The 18,823-nt window shown below is 42.4% G+C and overlaps 4 protein-coding genes across 9 annotated transcripts in view; 2 read left to right on the forward strand and 2 right to left on the reverse strand.

The window, feature by feature from the left end:
• Positions 1-2,787, reverse strand: part of tmem276a (transmembrane protein 276a) — a 4,218-nt gene extending 1,431 nt beyond the window's left edge. Inside the window, exons 1-3 of the mRNA XM_019857028.1 lie at positions 2,194-2,787; positions 1,772-1,885; positions 1,534-1,671 (exon numbers count right to left, since the gene is read on the reverse strand). Coding sequence (XP_019712587.1) covers positions 1,534-1,671; positions 1,772-1,885; positions 2,194-2,581 — 640 coding nt within the window. The 5' untranslated portion in view covers positions 2,582-2,787. The remainder of the gene's footprint in view (positions 1-1,533; positions 1,672-1,771; positions 1,886-2,193) is intronic.
• Positions 1-7,994, forward strand: part of spi1a (Spi-1 proto-oncogene a) — a 19,138-nt gene extending 11,144 nt beyond the window's left edge. The window contains exons 1-5 of one of the 2 annotated variants that reach the window (XM_019857030.1): positions 4,977-5,107; positions 5,570-5,663; positions 5,726-5,895; positions 6,947-7,112; positions 7,393-7,994. In XM_019857030.1, the coding sequence (XP_019712589.1) occupies positions 5,084-5,107; positions 5,570-5,663; positions 5,726-5,895; positions 6,947-7,112; positions 7,393-7,703 (765 nt within the window). In that variant the 5' untranslated portion in view covers positions 4,977-5,083 and the 3' untranslated portion in view covers positions 7,704-7,994. Of the gene's footprint in view, positions 1-4,976; positions 5,108-5,569; positions 5,664-5,725; positions 5,896-6,946; positions 7,113-7,392 lie in introns of those variants that run through there. The other variant, XM_019857029.1, reaches the window with a different exon arrangement.
• Positions 7,995-8,486: 492 nt separating this feature from the next.
• Positions 8,487-14,717, forward strand: LOC109507509 (protein regulator of cytokinesis 1-like). 5 transcript variants are annotated; one of them, XM_019856993.1, is made up of 14 exons: positions 8,487-8,647; positions 9,402-9,534; positions 9,638-9,760; positions 10,029-10,262; positions 10,338-10,508; positions 10,595-10,744; positions 10,835-10,982; positions 11,911-12,047; positions 12,129-12,224; positions 12,488-12,634; positions 12,698-12,808; positions 12,903-13,007; positions 13,120-13,245; positions 14,577-14,717. In XM_019856993.1, exons 1-14 carry the CDS (start codon positions 8,637-8,639, stop codon positions 14,646-14,648), a joined length of 1,764 nt encoding a protein of 587 aa, XP_019712552.1. In that variant the 5' UTR covers positions 8,487-8,636; the 3' UTR covers positions 14,649-14,717. The 5 variants fall into 5 exon arrangements, with proteins under 5 accessions (XP_019712552.1, XP_019712554.1, XP_019712551.1 ...); XM_019856995.1 differs by having other exon boundaries at positions 13,120-13,184; XM_019856992.1 differs by having other exon boundaries at positions 10,032-10,262; positions 13,087-13,245.
• A 215-nt stretch (positions 14,718-14,932) lies between these two features.
• LOC109507522 (ubiquitin-associated protein 1-like) lies at positions 14,933-18,724 on the reverse strand. Its single transcript, XM_019857021.1, has 6 exons — positions 18,612-18,724; positions 18,069-18,225; positions 17,203-17,784; positions 16,219-16,377; positions 15,543-15,644; positions 14,933-15,459 (listed from the first exon to the last, which is right to left on the reverse strand). Exons 2-6 carry the CDS (start codon positions 18,189-18,191, stop codon positions 15,325-15,327), a joined length of 1,101 nt encoding a protein of 366 aa, XP_019712580.1. The 5' UTR covers positions 18,192-18,225; positions 18,612-18,724; the 3' UTR covers positions 14,933-15,324.
• Between the last annotated feature and the right edge of the window lie 99 nt (positions 18,725-18,823).

Below are 18,823 nucleotides of genomic sequence, written 5' to 3' on the forward strand. Positions count from 1 at the left end.
TTTAATAGTAAGCTTAAAGTTTTCCACCTAACAGCTAGCTGGCACAAATTAGCTACTAGCTAGCTTCAGGCTAAAGTTATCTGTTGTGCTAACATTTAATTCATGAGCCAATGTTTGTTAGCAACTGGTAGGTTGTCAACATGCAGGAAATTTTGGGCTGTTGAGCGTCTAATGTAAACAAATACGAAGACCATACTTTCTATGGGCGAAAAGCAAACCATTTTGAAGCTGAGTGAAGAGGGAAAGTTACTTAGAGCTATAGCACAAGCACTGGGCAGAGCCAATACAACAACTTGGAATGTCCTGGAAAAGAAAGAAACTAGTGATGTACTGAGCAACAGACATCATACAGGTTGTCCAAGGGTATCACCAGCAATTGATGACAGAAACATTGTGAGAGCTGTGAAGAAACACCTAAAGACAACAGTCAGTGACATCATTGCTCACCTCCGCCCGGCAGGTATGAAGGTATCACAATCCACTTCGAGAGAAGAAATATACAGGCCTAACCACAAGATGCAATCCACTTATCGGTTACCACCAGAACAAATTGGAAGGCCAGATTGAATTTTGCAACGAATGAGAGAGATGAGCCACAACGGTTTTGGAACAAAGCTTTATGGGCTGATGAAACCAAGATGAACCTCTACAAAATTGATAGAAAGGCCAAAGTATGAGGAAACGCTGCTTGTGATCCAAAACACACAAGCTCATCCTTTAGGCATGGTGGGGGCAATGTCATGGCTTGGGCATGGATGGCTGCTTCTGGAATGGGCTCACTAGTCTTTAATGATGATGTAACTCATGAATTCTGAAATCTACAAAACCATTTTGTCTGGCAATTTAAAGAAAAATACAGTGCATCCAAACTAACCAGGAGAAGCTTCATCATGCAGCAACAAAATGACCCAAAACACACTGCCAACACAACAAAGGACTTCAGGGGAAAAAAGGACTGTCCAAGTTAATCACCGGCATCAGAGCATGCATTTCACCTCCTGAAGAGGAGACTCTGTGGTGAAAAGCCTCTGAAGGAGGCTGCACTAAAGGCCAGGAAAAAGCATTTCAAATGAAGAAAGTAACAGTTTGGTGAAGTCAGTGGGTCACCAAATATTAAATGTTAGTCACTTTATGTTCATATTAATAATGTCATTTCCAATACCTCTGTTCAATACTCCTGTGCTGTATAGGTAATATAATTGTTATCTATTTTTCTGTCTATGAACTAGTGGTTTGAATTACTGCCTCGCAGTCTGGGGTTCCAATAATAATAATAATAATAATAATATCTTGCCCCGTTGAGCTATTTTCATCCTGAAAAAGGCTTAAGCAAATCAGTTTCAGCTATTAGGCTCGGTCAGACACTACAAATTAATTTTTTTATGACAATTATTTGTGTGGGATGCTGTGAGATTTTTCTAACGTAAAAACGCACTCGATGGCTGTTTTTGTTTTTGTTTTTGTGGGGAGGCCAGTGCTTGGATCCCTTTGAGTTTACTTCCCTCATGAGGTCATTTAGGGTACTACGCTTACCTCCCATGAGGAAGAGCAGTCCGGCAACATACTGCATGAGGTCATGTGCCTTCCAACAGCCCAGCACGCCAATGGTCCAGCCAAACAGGATAATGGATATGGCCATGCCGATAAAACTCACCGTCATCCTCTGGAGATCTGCAATAGAAGATCGAGCGCCGCTATTGACTGTTGTTGTTGCTGTTGCTGCTGCTGCTGGTTTATTTTCCAGCACGTTTATGAAAAACAAAAGACTCACGTAGCGCATGCCACTCATCCTGCCTGATCGTCTTGGTCAGGTTGATTGGCACGTTTCTGGGCAATGCTGATGAAGAGTAGTAGTATTTGATTGGCGTGCAACGTGCAACCAATCCTGTGGAAGCAAACCACACAAAAGAGAGAGGGGGGTGTCACGTAACATCCTTGACAAGATACGAGGAGGATGTACCCCCTCCCCCCGTTCCTAAAAAAACTTTCATCACCCACCCATCCATCGACGGTGGATGAGCCACCCACAGCAAGATGGAGAAGCGTATTGTTAAACACGCCAAGGCTTATGTGAATGCGCGTTGTTGTTATTTCATGTGGACCTGCAATTTATATTGGATTGCGCAAGACGTTTATACGCATTTGATACGCTCGCGCACACGCACATACACAAATATGACTACAGCAGCATACCTTTAAAGATTAAATCCTCCGTCTCCAGGTCAAATCCCATCCGGTGACACTTCCTCCACAGTCCGATGACGGTGGAATTGAAATGCCGATTGCACAGCGACTCCATCGCGGAGGCTGGAGGCGCAAGGTGCCGCCGATTCCGCAGCCTCGGCATCCTCGCCTCCGACTCGGCGCTCGCCTTGGGAAGCATGCGCAGCGGGAGGTTGTTGTTTGAGATGTAGATGTAGCCCGGGTCGGTCCTCTTGTTCGAGTAATTCTTGCAGCGCTCGCGGTGTCTCCTGGCGTCTGTCTCGTACCAGTTGTCGGTGCCGATGGCCACGGCGATGAGGCCGAGGGCGCACAAGGCTAGGACGAGACCCGCCGCGGTTAAAGTCCTCATCGCAGCCATGTTCCTTCCATGCGGCTGCCGTGTTGAGAAATCCCCTCCGCGAGACAGGGGGGCCTCCTCAGGGAGTCCTGGTCAGGTTGGCAGCGAGCATCGCCGCATTGAGGATGGAGACGTTGAGGCCCGGATGCGATGTTTTGGTTGTCTGCTTCAGCCAGTCAAGCTCTTTCTAGCCCGGAGACTGGATTGGTCACTGCAAAAAATACAGTAAATACATACAAGAATACACCACTCGATGGCGCCAAAAACAAAATATTGGCACTCTCACAAATAGACGACAGTACAGTAGATTTGGTCTGTGTTTCTTTTCATGAACAAAAGACAAGGAACGTATTTTACATTCAAAAACAGAAAATAAAGTTACAAAAATATGTTGTGTGCCGGCATAATGATCTTGTTTCGGTGGACAGTTCTTGCAGTGTGGAATAAAGGCCGTTTTAGTTCATCACAAAGATACAGAGGTAATTGGCCGATGAGTGGAACAGCATTTACAGTCATTATAATTTCCGTCACTTTCCCTTCTTTGTTGGCATAGTTAGATGAACAGAGAAACACAAAATAAATGAGAACGTCTGGACCACTTTGGTGGAAATGGATCATAACGGCACTTGTGCCGCAACACTTGTTTTACAATGGCTGGATTAGATACTTAATGACACAATTTTGCTCAAGGGCAACGTTTGATTATTTTTTTTCAATGGACACACAGGCCAGGTAAGGTTAAAATGTGTGTTTAAAATTTACAGAATAGTTCTGTTGTCATGATCTATTTTTGTTGTTTAGATTACATTATTTTTGTTTCATATTATGTCTTGTTTCCCGTGTGCCTTTTTTACGTTTTGCTTCTTAGATTTTGTTTCCACGTGTTCTCGTCAGTCTGTTCCCTTGTGTGAACCAATCAGCTCATGAGCAGTCCAAAAACAGTAAATCCAAAATGCTCAACTTTCTTAAAAATGAGAGTATGCCAACATTGTGAAATAATAATCATAATTTGTTAAAGTTATTTTTGAACAGATAAACAGAATGACCATCCATCATGAATGCAACCTCCAATGGTAGGCCCCCAAAACAAAAACAAGTTGCTTTTATTTTTATTGTTGTTTTGTTTCAATTCAATCCGACAACAGAGTGGAACAAACGTTTGGTTTTGTACATGTAGAAAGTGATAGAATGATGTATAGTTTTGAACATGTCTGTTTTCCTGTCATTTCTGTTACGTTGAATGAGAGACTATGAATGGATATTTTATATACAGAAAGCTCCCCCCGCCCCCCTCCACACACACACACACACACACACACACACACACACACACACACACACACACACACACACACACACACACACACAAAACTAAACACGTTAGAATGATGGAAGACTGTGAACGGTTGTCTGTCTTTTAGTGTCAGTTGTGTGATTGACAGGCAATCAATCCAGGTTGCTCCCTGCCGATATAAAGTGAGATTGACTTCAGGCTATGGATGAGTAGTTTTGGATAATGACAGTAGAGCAATCCTTCATTTTTCAAGGACCATCCATCCATCATCCCCACACTTATTCTGTTCATGGTCACGAGGAAGCTAAGATCTGTGCAAATGTTTTTGAAATGTATCGGGAGGGAAGGCACGTGAGCGCAGGGAGAACATCTACAGCGTAAACTCCACACAAGAAGAAACGACTCGCCATAGATTCAAACACAGCACAAAGCGTGACCTGTTGAGGCTCCAGCGCCTAAAACCATCACTCCACATCAGCCAGTTCTAGTTTTCGTATTTTGGACTGGAATGGGTTTTCACCCAATCTCTTGATACCATACCAGGTGTGTGGATTCAATAACTGGCTGAGCATATGCGTCCAAGAAAGAAGACTAAGGGTGAGCAAAGCTAACTGCATCATTTGCTATGAGCTAAGAGGCACATGTATCAGTGTCCAGTGTACAAAAGCAGTACCGAGTGAAAGTCAAGAGTAAACAGATACATTTAAAAATGGCCACAGATACAGACATTAAAGTCAAAGTGAAGACTTGATCCTCCACTGAATGTGTTGATATAATGGAAAATACAACCGACGCAACCTTTTCAGCGAGTTTCATTCTCATGTTCAAAACTTCCTCAACTAAAACCATAATTCCAAACTAAAAGAGGAACAAACCTAATTCCAAACTTCGCTTTTAGTTTCATTGTCTACCAGTACACAAATAATAAATCTATTTCGTACTTTTTTTGGTGTTAATAGAAGAGAGAGAGAGAGAGATACTGAAATATGAATCATGATGAAGTGGACATACATGTAAATACTTGAGATATGTTGCTAAATTAGCTGTCGGTGGGGAAGCAGAGGTGGACATTTGAATTAGACAATTGGCTGTTGAGACCGTGGGCATGTGAGGTCACTCTCAGTTCCTGTTTGTCTGCTCAAGTTACTGTGTGCTTGTCACATTGTCACGGAGGCAGCAGAAGACAAAGTTATCATTTATGATCTGCTTCAATAGTCAAATGATACACAATGGAAGGCTTTGTCATACCACCTGTAAGTGTTTATTCTTTTGTCGTTCTCTGTCCACACACGTGCGGGAAACAGCTATTTCAGCTGTTCATTGCCTTTGCAGCGCACGAGGACTTTGTCTTTTTTTTTGTATGTAAGACTTGAGAATGTTATATTATACATGATATAGGTAGGTAGGTTCGGTTCCATTCAGGCTTCAGAGACAGCTTTTTTTAAACTTTACATTGCTGTGTTATACGTTTTGTCTGTATATTTGAAATAACACTTTTCAAGGCTTCGGAATGGATGTGAAATTCACATATCATACAGTACGAGCAAAACTGCTGTATTTACACAGTTTGTAACACATGTAGTGTAAGCAGAGGTCACCACATGGCAGGCACATACTGTATGTTTGGTCATTGCAGCACTGATGAAACTACTTTCTATCTACGATCAATCTAATGAAGATTTTTTTGCACAATTGCATACTTCCTCTCACCAAAGGCCTCTGAGGAAATTATTCAAAGTGAGTCAGAGAGTTATCGAGCTCCGGCGGAGTTGTACCCTTACCTCACTAACGTGGGGGACGTTTATGAAGGTAAGACGATGATTTGAGACGATCGTCGCATGGCTCCGAGCCAAATGTGTGCTGATTCTTAGACTACAGATGGAGCTACCACTCAGAGCATATCCAGCCTGCAGACTTTGACCATTTTCCGTCGAGTCATTTAACAGAGCTTCAGTGTCTGGCTCCAGCACAAATTCAACCTTACTGTTACAGCGCTGATGGTCATCTTCACCTGGAGGCACCTCTCTCGGTGCTGCCACAAGTGAGGCCTTTTTTTTTTTAATTGTCATTAGACTGTAGGTGCCATTGTTTTGGTTGTTGTTGTTTTTTTCAAAATTATTATTATTATAAAGGTCCAGGATCTGCATGGATGTGAGCTGGAGATTTTACCTTTTCCGAGATTAGATTGTGTTGGCCAAAAGGCTTTGCAGTTTAGTTCAGTATCCTCCATCAAGCGGGTTTCGCAACATTTATTTTTTTACATAATCAGTGAAAAAAGCTGACTTTTAGAAGGCCACAGCTTATTCTGTAGGACACACACTTGGTAATATATTTGAGTTTTCAGGCATGCGTAGTCCCCAAAAAACTCGATAGAGAATAACAATTAAAAACTACGGCCCAATTAATTGGACGGTCGATTTAAACGTTTGGTGTTAACGATTAAAATCGGCAAAAATCGGGGGGGGTCTTTTTCTTTTGCTTTTTTTTTTTTTTTTTTTTTTTTACACATTACAACATCACACAAAGATAATGGCAGTCCAACAAGGCTAGTAAAAATATATATCGGTTGAGGCCTAATAAAAACACTGATTCCAGGGCCATTGGATTGCCTGGTGTTCGGACTCTACAAAGAGAATATATATATATATATTTTTTTTTTTAATCACTGAATTTTTACTATTAGCTTAGTTCAAGATGTGATTCATGCAGTGTGGGTGAGTGTACTTGATGACAGACCACTGCGTCAACATGATATTGCTGCTATTTTTACTCTCACATGATGCATTTACCCTATGAAATCTTGATAAGCTGAAAGCACTCACACTACGCTTTGCTACAAATAAAAAAGTTTGACTAAAGGAAAAAAAAGGTCTCACAGAGATTGCTGATTGAGTGAAATCTTTTCCAGGAATGTTGCGCTAGCCTGATGGGCATCAAAAAAATTGTCAATTGTTTCAAACTGACATTTGTGTCAAGGAAAAACACCAAATGACATGTCATTTACTTACATCCTCTTTTTGCATGACTAAACAAACTCACAACCGGCCTATACTTCTTTGTATGAACCTACATGTTTACATTTTGTCTTGAAGATTCCAAACTACACCTCTTCACTGTACTATCAGTACCAAAGCCCAGTCTCGTCTGTCCAGTACTATTCCGAAGAGGAACAAAGAGGTGTCAGCCCCCCACTTGAGGTATCAGAAAGTGAGGACGCGTCTGAATACCACAACCTGCCCTCAATCAAGAAAGACACAAGTAAGGATCATATTCAAAATTTTTCACCGGCTCACCTGTTATCTGGGGTTGGTCACATAATGCTCACAATACTGTCAATTTCAGCCGCCAGCAGGGGACGGTACTGCATAAAATATCAGCATCCTTCGATGGAATATTAATCAGAATATCGTGTTTAGCCTAATGAGGGCACATAGAATTTTTTGTCTAGAAAAATGTGACTTGACTTTAAACAAAAGAAATTCAATAGTTCCTAAATGTGTGTCATAGTATTAATAATTAATCCATCATTGTACCGTAGATGCCAAGAGGAAAATCCGCTTGTATCAATTTCTCTTGGACTTGTTGAGAAGCGGCGACATGAGTGATTCCATCTGGTGGGTGGACCAGGAAAAGGGCATTTTCCAGTTCTCCACTAAACACAAAGAAGCCCTGGCCAGTCACTGGGGAGTCCAAAAAGGAAATCGCAAAAAAATGACCTACCAAAAAATGGCTCGTGCTCTGAGGAACTATGGTAAAACCGGTGAGATTCAAAAGGTGAAAAAGAAGCTGACTTACCAGTTCAGTGAAGAAATTCTGAGGAACCTCTATTCACAACAGTACTGTAACTAATGAAGAAAATACTTTGTTTTGTACTCTCCATGAGGTATTGTGCGGTTTGCAATTGCATTACTATTTATTTGCTTCCTGTGCGACATTTGCTACATTTTCCAAATCGTTTAATTTCATCATTTGACGCCAGGGGACAAATAATGTAAATACATGAGTTTTGTGGCTTCAATCAATAAAGTTTTTAACATTCATACATCAATGGGGTCATATGGTGAGCTGGTGTTCCCTGCAAATAAAGTTTGAGTGAAGATGCCTTTGAAAACAAAATATATTAAAATGGATTGCAATCATTATTATATAACTATCCATTAATTTTCTCCAGCATTGTTTTTCTCATGAGGGTCACGGTGGAGCTGGAGCTTTTCCCAGCTGACTGTGGGTACACCCTGAATTTGTCGCCAGCTATTTACAGGCCACATATCAGCAAACAAACCGGAAGCTACTCATCAATGTGCATTGCAGTCAAGAGTGCACACACACACACACACACACACACACACACACACACACACAATAAGATATTTAGTTCAATTCCATAATTACATGTATGGTAAAACATTGAATTGAATTGAATACAACTTTATTGTCGAATGTGCTGTACGTATGTGTAACATACAGCACAGATGAAATTTCTTCCCTACATCCTGATATATTTAAAATAAACAAAATAAAGATGACATTCTTACTCAAACATTTAAACATGTAACACGTGAACTGAGGGCGGAAGTTTTTTGGAATGACGTCAACGCTCTGAGCCAATCAGAGTGCACGCGTCATGTCGTGGCAAATTTCAAACGTCAACTGGAATCGATAAACGAGCTGGTAGCCAAAAGGAGACGGTGCCCAGTAGCCGCACTTACGAAAAGTGCTGCGCTTTGACACGGAATTACACGGTGTGGACGTTAGTTTTTGGGAATAGTCTGCTTTGGTAACATGAGAGTGAGGTAGGTATCTCATCTGTAATCAGTTCAAGTGCTGTCGTAGCAAATGTAGAGAGTTGGGCCTTTTTATTTGACGACCGTATTGGGCTACCCTTGAGCCAATGTCGCTAATGGGCCCTCGTTAATGCTGTTTCTGCTCGTGATTTTGAATCAAAATTCTTATTACAGCTCGTCTACCGCATCGTCAACATCGCGTCAATAGCTAATTGTAATTGTGTTAGCTTCGCCGTGTAGTAGCGCTTTGTTCGCAACCTTTAGTGAGCCAAAGCACGTATTCGACACTCGAAAAATCTAACGGCACACTACCAAACAAAAGTGTCACAAAAAATAATAAATACATTAGTTTACGATGAGCTTGTCTCGATTTACTCGGTACATCTGACCCTGTTTAGTCGAACATCGCTCTATTATTCTGTTGTATGACCGGCAACAGGTTTTAGTTTTATCTTCTGTCATCCAGTGCAGAAGGGCATTTAATTGTTCTGCCTGTCACTATTCGCCATTGACATAAAGAGAAGACCAAAGATGAATAATTCATACAGAAGACAAATCCAGAGTGCTTCACGGGGACAGAGAAATAACCGTCAAAGAAATAACCGTCAAAAAATGTCAACATATAAGCAGGATCAGTTAAAATATAAAACAAACCAGCAAATGACAAAACGCAGAGTTAAAATAAAACATTCAAAGGAAATGGCGATTAGAAGCAACTTGCCACTTGCATGAGAAACACTCTGTTTGTCTACTTGTCTTGCAGTGAAGTCCATGCTGCGGAGTCTGTTGCCTACCTCAACAGAGCTCTGGGCAAGTTACGGGATATATGGGAAGAAATGGGAATTTCAGAGGATCAACGCCTCCAGAGAACTAATGTGGTTCACAGGCACATCAAAGTAAAATCACTGCAATAAGTGCTTAACAGTTTCTCTCGGTAGTTGATGGCTGACTGACTCTGTCTCTTTGTCTGCTATGTCTGGATTTTCGTGTGCACTGCAGGGTATGCTGGACTTAATGATAGTCGAAGAAGAGGAGCTCAAAAAGCGAGTCATGAAAAACATTGAATCCTACCGCAAAGAACTTCATCTACTGTGCAGTGAACTTCAGATGCCCCCCTTTGAGGTACATTATGATTGATGGATTTCAAAACATATCAATGTTTCCTCGCAATCACCACATGCATATTAGATTCAACTGAGCCAGAGCTCCATCTAGTGGGCACAGAGCAACAAAACAGCATTTGCTCTTTCATGTTTCAACATTTCAACAGCAAAACTCCATCAGTTTGTGATTATTTTGGAGAGAGCTTATATCTGACTTTAAATTCAGCCGACTGATAGTTATCAGTTGAACCCTAGTATTAATGTTCTGTTTGTGGGTGTGTGTGGAGGAGGAAGAGGGCTGCACTATGTTGCAGCTGGAGAAGAACAACCGCACTCGTCTGGAGCAGATGAAAGAGCAGAAGAGGCAGAGAATGGACAACCTCAAGAGTCTTGTTGGCAAAGACCGCGAACTATGTGACATCATGTGCACCACCCCCTTCAGCATCGACCGCGAGTCAGTTCCATCCCTGAAGCAACTAGATGACTACCGTGCCCATGTTAATGCCCTCACCGAGGAAAAGGTGTCTATTTGTTTTTTTGTTTTTTTTCAATTAATGGTTTGCTTGCACTTTTTTTTACTGGGCTTTTGTTTTCAGGACCGTCGTCACGAAGAATTTGTGAGTGTCAAGAAGGAGATAATTGCATGCATGGATGATCTGGAGCGTCAGGCTGAGACTGCCTTTGAAAAGGACGTGATGTACGAGAACGAGGAGGCCTTCTGTCTCTCCACCGACAACATCGGCGCGCTGAAACAACTCCTTGGCCAGGTGACTTGGCTGTGTTTCGTTCGATCTGGATAAATTACCCCATCAATGTCTTACATCATAACACCGGTGACTGTAACCTGTACCAGCTGCGAGAGCGCAAGGCGGAGAATGTTGTGCTGTGCACAGCGCTTCGCACTAAAGCTCGGGAACTGTGGGACAGGCTGCAGATCCCCCTGCAGGAGAGAGAGAACTTGTCCGAGCACATGATCAAGTCCAAGAAGAGCAACATTGAGGCAGTAAGAAATCGTAATCCATTAAAAAAAATTTCGCCCTGCGGCAATGTGTCATATATACAATATATTAATGCTTGTATTCATTGGCTCTAGCTCCAGGCTGAGGTCCAGCGTCTTGAACTGCTCAAACTACAGAGTATGAAAAGTGTCATCGAGGCCGTCAGGAATGAGATCTTGCTTTACTGGGAAACGTGCTTCTACAGTCAAGAACAGCGCCAGGCTTTTCTTCATTATCATGACGGTAACTAGATTTCCTTTGGTGACGTAATCTTTCCTGCAACTATACAATAGACACGTAGATATGCAGATAGAGATAAAAGATATGGGGAGAGATGGAGTCGCTATGCATGCACGCTTATAGGCCACAATAATAGGCACACATGGACGATGTCATGTCAAGTGCATAGCTGGGTCACGCGTTCCATCTGTACACTTTTCAAAGCACTGCCGCGGATAATGGGGAAAATGCGAACTGCTGCTGTCGCCCTCCCAAAAAAAAGTCTTATAATTGCCTATATGAAACTGTAAATCTACCATAAACTCTGATCCCCAAACACTTAACTGGTCATGTTCTTTGAAACTTGTGCTCCTGGCTGCCTTACTAACAGCGTGCATGGACCATCTCGGCCGCCTGGACGGGGTCCGTCTGTGACACGGAGCCCCGTGTCTGGCTGGTTAAGAAGCTGATCTCGTTCAGCAAAGCTGGTCTGTTTAGCCGCCAAGCTGCATGTTAGCCACGGGAGCAAGCACGAGCTAATCTCCATGGTTGCCTCCCTGCCTTCGTGGAGTCGAGCAAAACTTTAGCGTTGCTAAATGTCTGAAATCTATGCCCGGTCTCTACCCAAATTCAAAATGCACATTTTTCCTGTTGTATCACTTCTGATTCTTTTTTTTGGGGGGGGATGGGGAGGTGAATTGTAGTGCTGACACATATTATATACTATCCTATTATTTCAGTGCCAATGTTCAGGCCCTCCAAGTGTCCCTTTTTAATATGAGTGCCAAAGTACTGTACTAGGAAACACCTCCAAGTGTCTGTCAGTGCAATTGAAGCTACAACCACGATAATCGGTGTGCTGTGTCAATCAAAAAGAGAGGTGCCATTCCTTTTGTGTGCCTAATAGTTTACAGTGGGTGGAGCAATTGTCAGTGTGTGTTTTTGTATGCAGAGGACTTCACCGAGGAGCTTCTCAACCTGCACGAGGCAGAAGTCAACACTTTGAAGAGCTACTTTGAAGACCACAAAGAACTGTTTGAAGGCGTCGCAAAATGGCAGGAGAACTGGGCCGTGTATTTGGAACTAGAAGTCAGTACATCACATAGTTGGAAGGACTGTCGACATCTTTTGGGTGATGGTTGTTCACATGGACGTCATTTATCATTTCAGAGGAAAGCTAATGATATGTCCAGGTTCAACAACAGAGGTGGGAACCTTTTGAAGGAGGAGAAGCAGCGAAGTGACCTGCAGAAAAGTTTGCCCAAGGTACTGTGTAAAATTAGAACAAGTACAGATGCTTGGGGCAAAGTAGCGGAACTGATTCAACTCCTGCAAAAGTTAAACGAGTACAGACTGAAATGTACTTAAGTCCAGCCCTAAGGATGATTTTTTTCCCCCTTATGAGACCACAAGATCTCAACCGTGGGTGACTTTACCTCTTGCAACAGAGTAATGAGTTTGACAGCCTCGATTTACATGTTTTGTAAGAAGGTTGGCATCAAGTATTTCTGACTGTTTTCTGTCGCCAGCTTGAAAAGACTCTGAAGGCCCAAATAGATTCTTGGGAGCAAGAGCAAGGCAAAGAGTTCTTTGTCAATGGACAGAAGTTTCTGGATTATGTGCAGCAGCAGTGGGAGCAGCACCACAGCGAGAAGGAGAAAGAGAAAATGGAACGGGTATGCGAAAGCTTGAACCAAACGTTTTGTTGTTTGTTTAATTTTTGTAATTTATTTTTTCAGCAACTGAAGAAGAGCAGACAGACTCAGGAGGACATGTTGTACGGAACTGCTGTGAGGACGCCATCCAAAAGGCGCATCGTCGGAAACGGCACACCAGGCAAACAAAGAAAGGTCACTTTGTATTTCTGGCATGAATGATTGCGGTTAAGTGGAACCCCAAAAAAAAAAAAAAAAAAAAAAAAAAAAAAAATTATGTTTTCTGCAGATGGGAACGTCGACCATCTCCACGCCAGTCAGCTTCCTCGGTTCAGGCTTTGGGGGAACTATGTGCCAGTCTTCCATACAGAGGCCACCTCTGTCTGCCAGTAAGGTACGCTTCATTGCGGTTTGCTGTCACGTGACACAAGTTCTGCGCTGTGTTTGTGTACAACAGTCCTTTCAACTTTTAGGGTCTTGGCCTGCGAACCCCCGGGCACTCAAAGGTCACCCGCGCACTTGAGCGCAACAAGGAAAACCTTCACCGAAATACTCCATGTGGTGCACTCAGGTCTCAGGATACTCAAGATTGCACCTTTAATGCCGTCGCTGGCTCCTATTCGGAATTTGCGGTAAATGCAGTTTAACACGTTGGTTTTGCACGTAACCGACACCTGTTATATGGTGGCAACGCTGTGACCCTAAATGGAAAAAAACACTATTTCCCATCAAGTTATGTTTCATAGTAGGGCTGGACGATAATGGACAAAATAATTATAGCAATTATTTTGAATGAGATTTAAATCACGATTATTTAAACAATGAATTGGTTTCGAAACATTGCATACTTCAATTACTCAATTCTTTTTGTCCAGTATAAAAATGACCGTGTCAATTTCATGTGAAATTCAAGCCTCTTGCATTTCCATTCTGCTACATCCGCACCTTTTGATGCCTTGCATCTTTGCATTCGCTGAAGTCTTGAATAAGCATGAACTTATCTCTTTATCGTGATTATTTTATCTTGCGTTATTTCCACGAGTCCTGGGACTTACTGAGCTCGACCTGAGATATCGGCTGTTCGTGCGCCTGTTGGCCTCTTGGGGGCAGTATTGTGCCGCTCACGGATGGAGTATACGCGTAATGAGAACAGTGTTGCGATTGAATTGGGTTTTTTTGTTTGTTTGTTTGTCGTCGTCGTCGTCGCCCCCCCCCCCACACACACACACACACACACACACACACACAGATTGAGGAGTATTTCCACCTATGATTAGTGTTACTTTACGGGTGTGTGTTTCCACTGAGTTTGTGTGTGAATATTCTTTATTTGAAGGAATATCACTCCCATAGTCGATGCTAATTTCCCGTTGGCAATTGAATTGACCTTAGCATTAGCGCTCGCGATATTTTAAAAAGAAAGCATGTTTTGTATCTAAATACACAATATGGGCAATTATTTCTGTTGTTTAGTTTTACAGTCAACTCCGACTATGGTGTCGTTAATCGGTGTAATCACGCTCAAGGGTAGCAGCGTTACATGCTACAACCTTGCTAGCAAGCAACACTGGCAACTTGTAAACACACCGAGCGGTTCTGCGCATTACAATCCCCCCCGCCCCCGAATATTTTTAAAGATCGGCAGCATTCCACATCAAAACCACGGTTTAAATTTCGATTAATCATCCAGCCCTACTTCAAAGTACTGCTGAAGTAAGTGTCAAAGTAACACTCAACAAGCAAACTAGTGAATTGTCAGTCGTTGTTTTCTTCATACGTTGTCCTTCTGGTTGTGGCATTAAATAATACTTCATTGATATTCAAATGAATCCAAACGTTCCCAAAAAGCACCAACTCATTTCTACCAACTTATTCTGAATAGGACATCACAGTGTTGTAAGAAAAACATTTCATGCATGCTCCTCTCTGCAAGAACTGAATGAACTTTGCTCTTTTGTCTCAGCGGGACCTGTCAAAGGCTTCCAAATCGAATGTGAAGTCCGGACTGCTCAACTCGACTGTCAGTCAACAGTGACCAAAGTCTTCCAGCTCTGCTGTTTGTGTGGAGAAACTTTTCGAATGCATTTTTTTCCCCCCAACCCAAAAATGTTAAATGCTTTCCAAATGTACAAACATTTGGATTCTTCATTTTTACTCAGGCTTATTTCATTGTCACTTCTGGGGCGGCGGTGTGTATTTTTGTGGCAGGTCAATGTGTGTGTGCACATTTATTGGCTTTTTAGTGTCCTTTTTTTATGCATTTCCCTTTTTCTGTCACTTCACCTTTTTCAAATCTATCTGTAAATAAATGTTTAAACAGAAGTCTTACTGTTTATTATGTTTGTTTTTTTGTAGCATCAGAGGTTTCAAATCTGGTCATCTCAGATGTGATACTTTTCTACATCAGAAGCGTCAAACTTTTTTATTTTTTTATTTTTTATTTTTTTAATCACAGGTCACATCATAGTTATGACTGAAACATACATTACACTAAATTTAAAATCACCTCATTGCACATCAGTATGTACATACACTACAGATGGCTGAATAGTTTTGGAATCAAAAGTCAAGGGAGTTTTTTTCATTTGACATTAACCAGGGATTTGCCCCCCCCCCCAAAAAAAAAAAAAAATCAAAATTATTTCAATGTAAAGACAAATTCAAAGCCAAATCAAACCATCAGTCCGACGCCAGTTGCCTACGTTTTCCGTTCAAGTCATGCGGGTCATGAGTTCTTCAAGAGCCCTTTCCCGATGATTTTCATGAACAAGCAGCACTTCTTTGATTGCGCTTTGTTGGAAGCCCATCTCGTTGAACTGAGTCAGGAGGAGCAGGAACTCGGCAGCCTGAAATCGGAATCGCAACCGTGACTGTCGGATCATTCTGGTTTTGTGTTCATTGAAGGGATAAAAACCCAAGAGGGAAGCACCTTGCTCTCACAATTCTGGAACATCTCCAAGGCCTCCTCCACTTGAGCTTCATCGTAGCCCAACTCGCACAGATGATTGCAGGCTGTCAGGTATTTTAAGAGCTGTTAAAAGAGTGATTTGTGTTTAATTCGGGGCTGTGAATGGAGTAGACATAACAGAAGCAGGGCCCAATTGATACGGATTTTTTTTTTTTTTTAAGGCCAATGCCAATTACGATATTTGTCAGGAAAGCATTGATAGTTGATTAACCGGCCAATTATTTTCGAAAACATAATTTATAAGAGTTATTTTTTGGTCCCCTAACACAGCAACAAAGAGAGCAATTACTGGCAGAATATTTTCCTGTTTTCCTCTACTTTGTCCTCTATTATTTGTTCTAATTTACAAAAGAGAGTCATTTTCAAGAACAAAAATAAAAAAGTATGAAGTGATGAATTGGTATTTACATACAATATGCAACACACAGATTCAATGCATATCTATGAATACAAAGACGCAGTCTTTCCGTGTCAAGTGGACACTGTTGAGCAAGGTTAGATTACTTTTGGCATTTTCCTTATTTTGATTTCATTTTGACTTTTTGTTTTGAAAATGCACTTCATTTTAATTCGTTTTTAAAGCAGATTTGTTAGTTTTTATTTTTTTCAAAATTGCAGGGTATATGATATATTCGACCTTGTCTGGAGTGTTGTATCCGGTCTTCTGCAGAGCCAAGATCGCCGTACGTAACGGGTACCCGTTGTCAGTGACGGCCTCCAGCAACTCCCTCTCTTCTTGGCTGAGAGCGGACAGGAGCTCCGTGGCTGAATCAAGGAAACCTCCGGTCCTGAAGGCCTGATGAGCATCCACATGAAGATGAACAAATACTTACACAAGCAGGCACGTGCACACATTGGACGCCGAGTGGTGCTGAAGTATGTGGGATCTTTTGTGCTTACTTTTATGACTTAAGTACAGTTGAGAGTCTGTACGATTACCGTATTGGACTGAATATAAGACGGTGGTTTTTGCATTGAAATAAGACTGAAAAAGTGGGGGTCGTCTTATATTCGGGGTCTAGACATTATACCCATTCACGACGCTAGATGGCGCCAGATATCAATGAAGCGAATGCTGAACTTGACTCCCCAGGCCAAAGTGAACCCCTGCCACGAAGAATAAAGATAAAAATAGCGGTAGCACAAAGAAGAAAAATAAAAAATAGCGGTAAGAAGGAAAAGAGAAAAAAATAATAGATCTCAGAAAATGGAGAAACGTAGTGACAATCTGGAGAAAAGTGGGTCGAAGATCGGCCAGGTTAACTGGCAGGAGACGTTATGATGTAATTTACATTTCAAAAACCAGAAGCCATTCATTTACGAATGTGATTGCACTTTAGATTTGAATGAGGCAAAATAACATGCTTTTTCTCTCAAATATATTGTTATAATCATTTGTTTCAGATGTACTGTAATTATTTTCTGTATAAAAATTAATTTGGTGTTCTTTTTCCAAACTCGAGTCTTGAAAAAGAGGGGGTCATCTTATAATCAGGCCAATACGGTAATACATTCACCTCTGTCCAGGAGTTGAATCAGTACTTCTATGTGAGCCACATCCGTACCTTTGCCACGTCTTCAGGTAAGAGCAATTTTCGGAGGGAGGGTAAAAGAAGCCCACCTTTTGCCTGCGGTTTTTGATGACGGGGCCAGCGGAGGAGGGTCGTTGCTGCTGCAGCCTTCCAGGATGCGCCCCGGCTGATGAATTGTTTTGGGGGTGCAATCTGCCCATAGCACTCTGTGCACGCTGCCTCTTCATGGTGCCGCTGCGCTCAGCAGATGCCGAGGCACCTCTGTGACTATTCGGTGACAACTCGGCCCGGCGCCACAGAGCGGGAAGACCGAGGTGCACGTCTTTGACCCTGGAGGGGGCGGTGCTGCGGGGCCGCTCTCGACCGGTGGTGTGCTCCTGAGAACTGTCTTCAGGGGACGAGCCTTCGTTGTCCTCGCAGTAGCCGTCTTCTTCACCCGAGTCGGATCTGTGGAAGCCGTGCGAGCGTTGGTGTGACCAGTGGACGTCCGACGAGTTCAAGCTGCGACTGCGGCGACGAGGTTTGGAGGAGGTCCAAGGGTCGTTGGGCCCGTGAGGGGCCCCGCGGCGCTCATGAGGGCTGCAGATCATCAGCCAGTAGGGAGGACAGGATGGAGCCTGGTCTGCGGGATGCTGGCCTGTTAATATTAGCTTCTCCAGATTGAAGCAGTACTGCACAAGGAAAACGTTGAAACATCATCACCACAAAGCAAAAGGAGGGATACAGTTTTTAAAGTGATACCAGTTTTACCTTCTGTGTGTGTGTGTGTGTGTGTGTGTGTGTGTGTGTGTGTGTGTGTGTGTGTGTGTGTGCGCGGCGCGCGTGCATATAGTCTCTTGGTCAGTGACACTAAAATAACTCTATGCAGTTGTCAATCAAATGTGAGCACTATTCTATTTGAGGCGATTATTGCGAATGTAAAATGGCTCGGCTGCGCACGGGAGCGAGACGTGACCTGAGTTTCCTGCATTATCCGAAGACAGTCGGGCACAGAGATGTCAGGAGGCGTCATCAAGCACACATCCTGCCCCAGTGACCCCAGTGGCGTTCCAAATGGGATATCTTCCAGAGTGCTCATCGGCTCCCTCCAAAAACTGGAATTTTGGTCGGAACTGTGTTGGTGGAAAAACACAAATATGGGGACATTCTTGTGTGTGCAAGGTCAATGTTTCAAAGTAGAGTTTTAAACTAGGGTTAGGGTTTTAAACTAACTAAGGGTTACAACGTACGGTTTTAATTTGAATTTCAAAATAGGGTTTTAAACTTGGGCTAGGGTTTCAACGTAGAGTTTTAAATCAGGGTTAGGGTTTAAATTTCGTTTTTTTTTTTAAACTGGTTTTGGAATTTCAAATTAAGGTTTTTAACTTGAGTTTGGGTTTCAAAGTAGGGTTTTAAACTAGGGTTAGTGCTTAAAAATAAGGTTTTAAACTCGGGTTCGTTTTTCAAAGTCGCCTTTTTAAACACGAGTTTGGATTTTTGTTTGCTTTTCAGCACTTACCTTCGTCAAGTGTTTTGGCCTCAGGCGGGATGAAGACGAACCGGCGAGTGTGTTCAATGACGAACACCGGCGTGGTCACGTGGTCTAAACCTGATTAAACCGCATTAGCGCAGAGCTTGTTTACGAAATAACATCACACAAAATTTGAAATCGCGACCAGAAGACTGAATAAGAAGTGTTTTTTTTTCTTTCGTATAATAATTCCAAATATT

Source organism: Hippocampus comes, unplaced genomic scaffold (genome assembly GCF_001891065.2).
Source record: "Hippocampus comes isolate QL1 unplaced genomic scaffold, H_comes_QL1_v1.1 scaffold186, whole genome shotgun sequence".
NCBI classification, from domain to species: Eukaryota; Metazoa; Chordata; class Actinopteri; order Syngnathiformes; family Syngnathidae; genus Hippocampus; species Hippocampus comes.

What these genes read in the sequence shown, in the direction of transcription:
- LOC109507509 (XM_019856991.1), top strand. An exon ending in TGGTTCACAGGCACATCAAA is followed by an intron (nt 9,535 to 9,637) that starts GTAAAATCACTG and finishes TGTGCACTGCAG; the next exon opens with GGTATGCTGGACTTAATGAT. An exon ending in TGAAACAACTCCTTGGCCAG is followed by an intron (nt 10,509 to 10,594) that starts GTGACTTGGCTG and finishes AACCTGTACCAG; the next exon opens with CTGCGAGAGCGCAAGGCGGA.
- LOC109507522 (XM_019857021.1), bottom strand. Translation starts at nt 18,191, where the DNA reads ATGAGCACTCTGGAAGATATCCCATTTGGAACGCCACTGGGGTCACTG. An exon ending in GGATAATGCAGGAAACTCAG is followed by an intron (nt 17,785 to 18,068) that starts GTCACGTCTCGC and finishes TTCCTTGTGCAG; the next exon opens with TACTGCTTCAATCTGGAGAA. An exon ending in GATACAACACTCCAGACAAG is followed by an intron (nt 15,645 to 16,218) that starts GTCGAATATATC and finishes CTCTTTTAACAG; the next exon opens with CTCTTAAAATACCTGACAGC.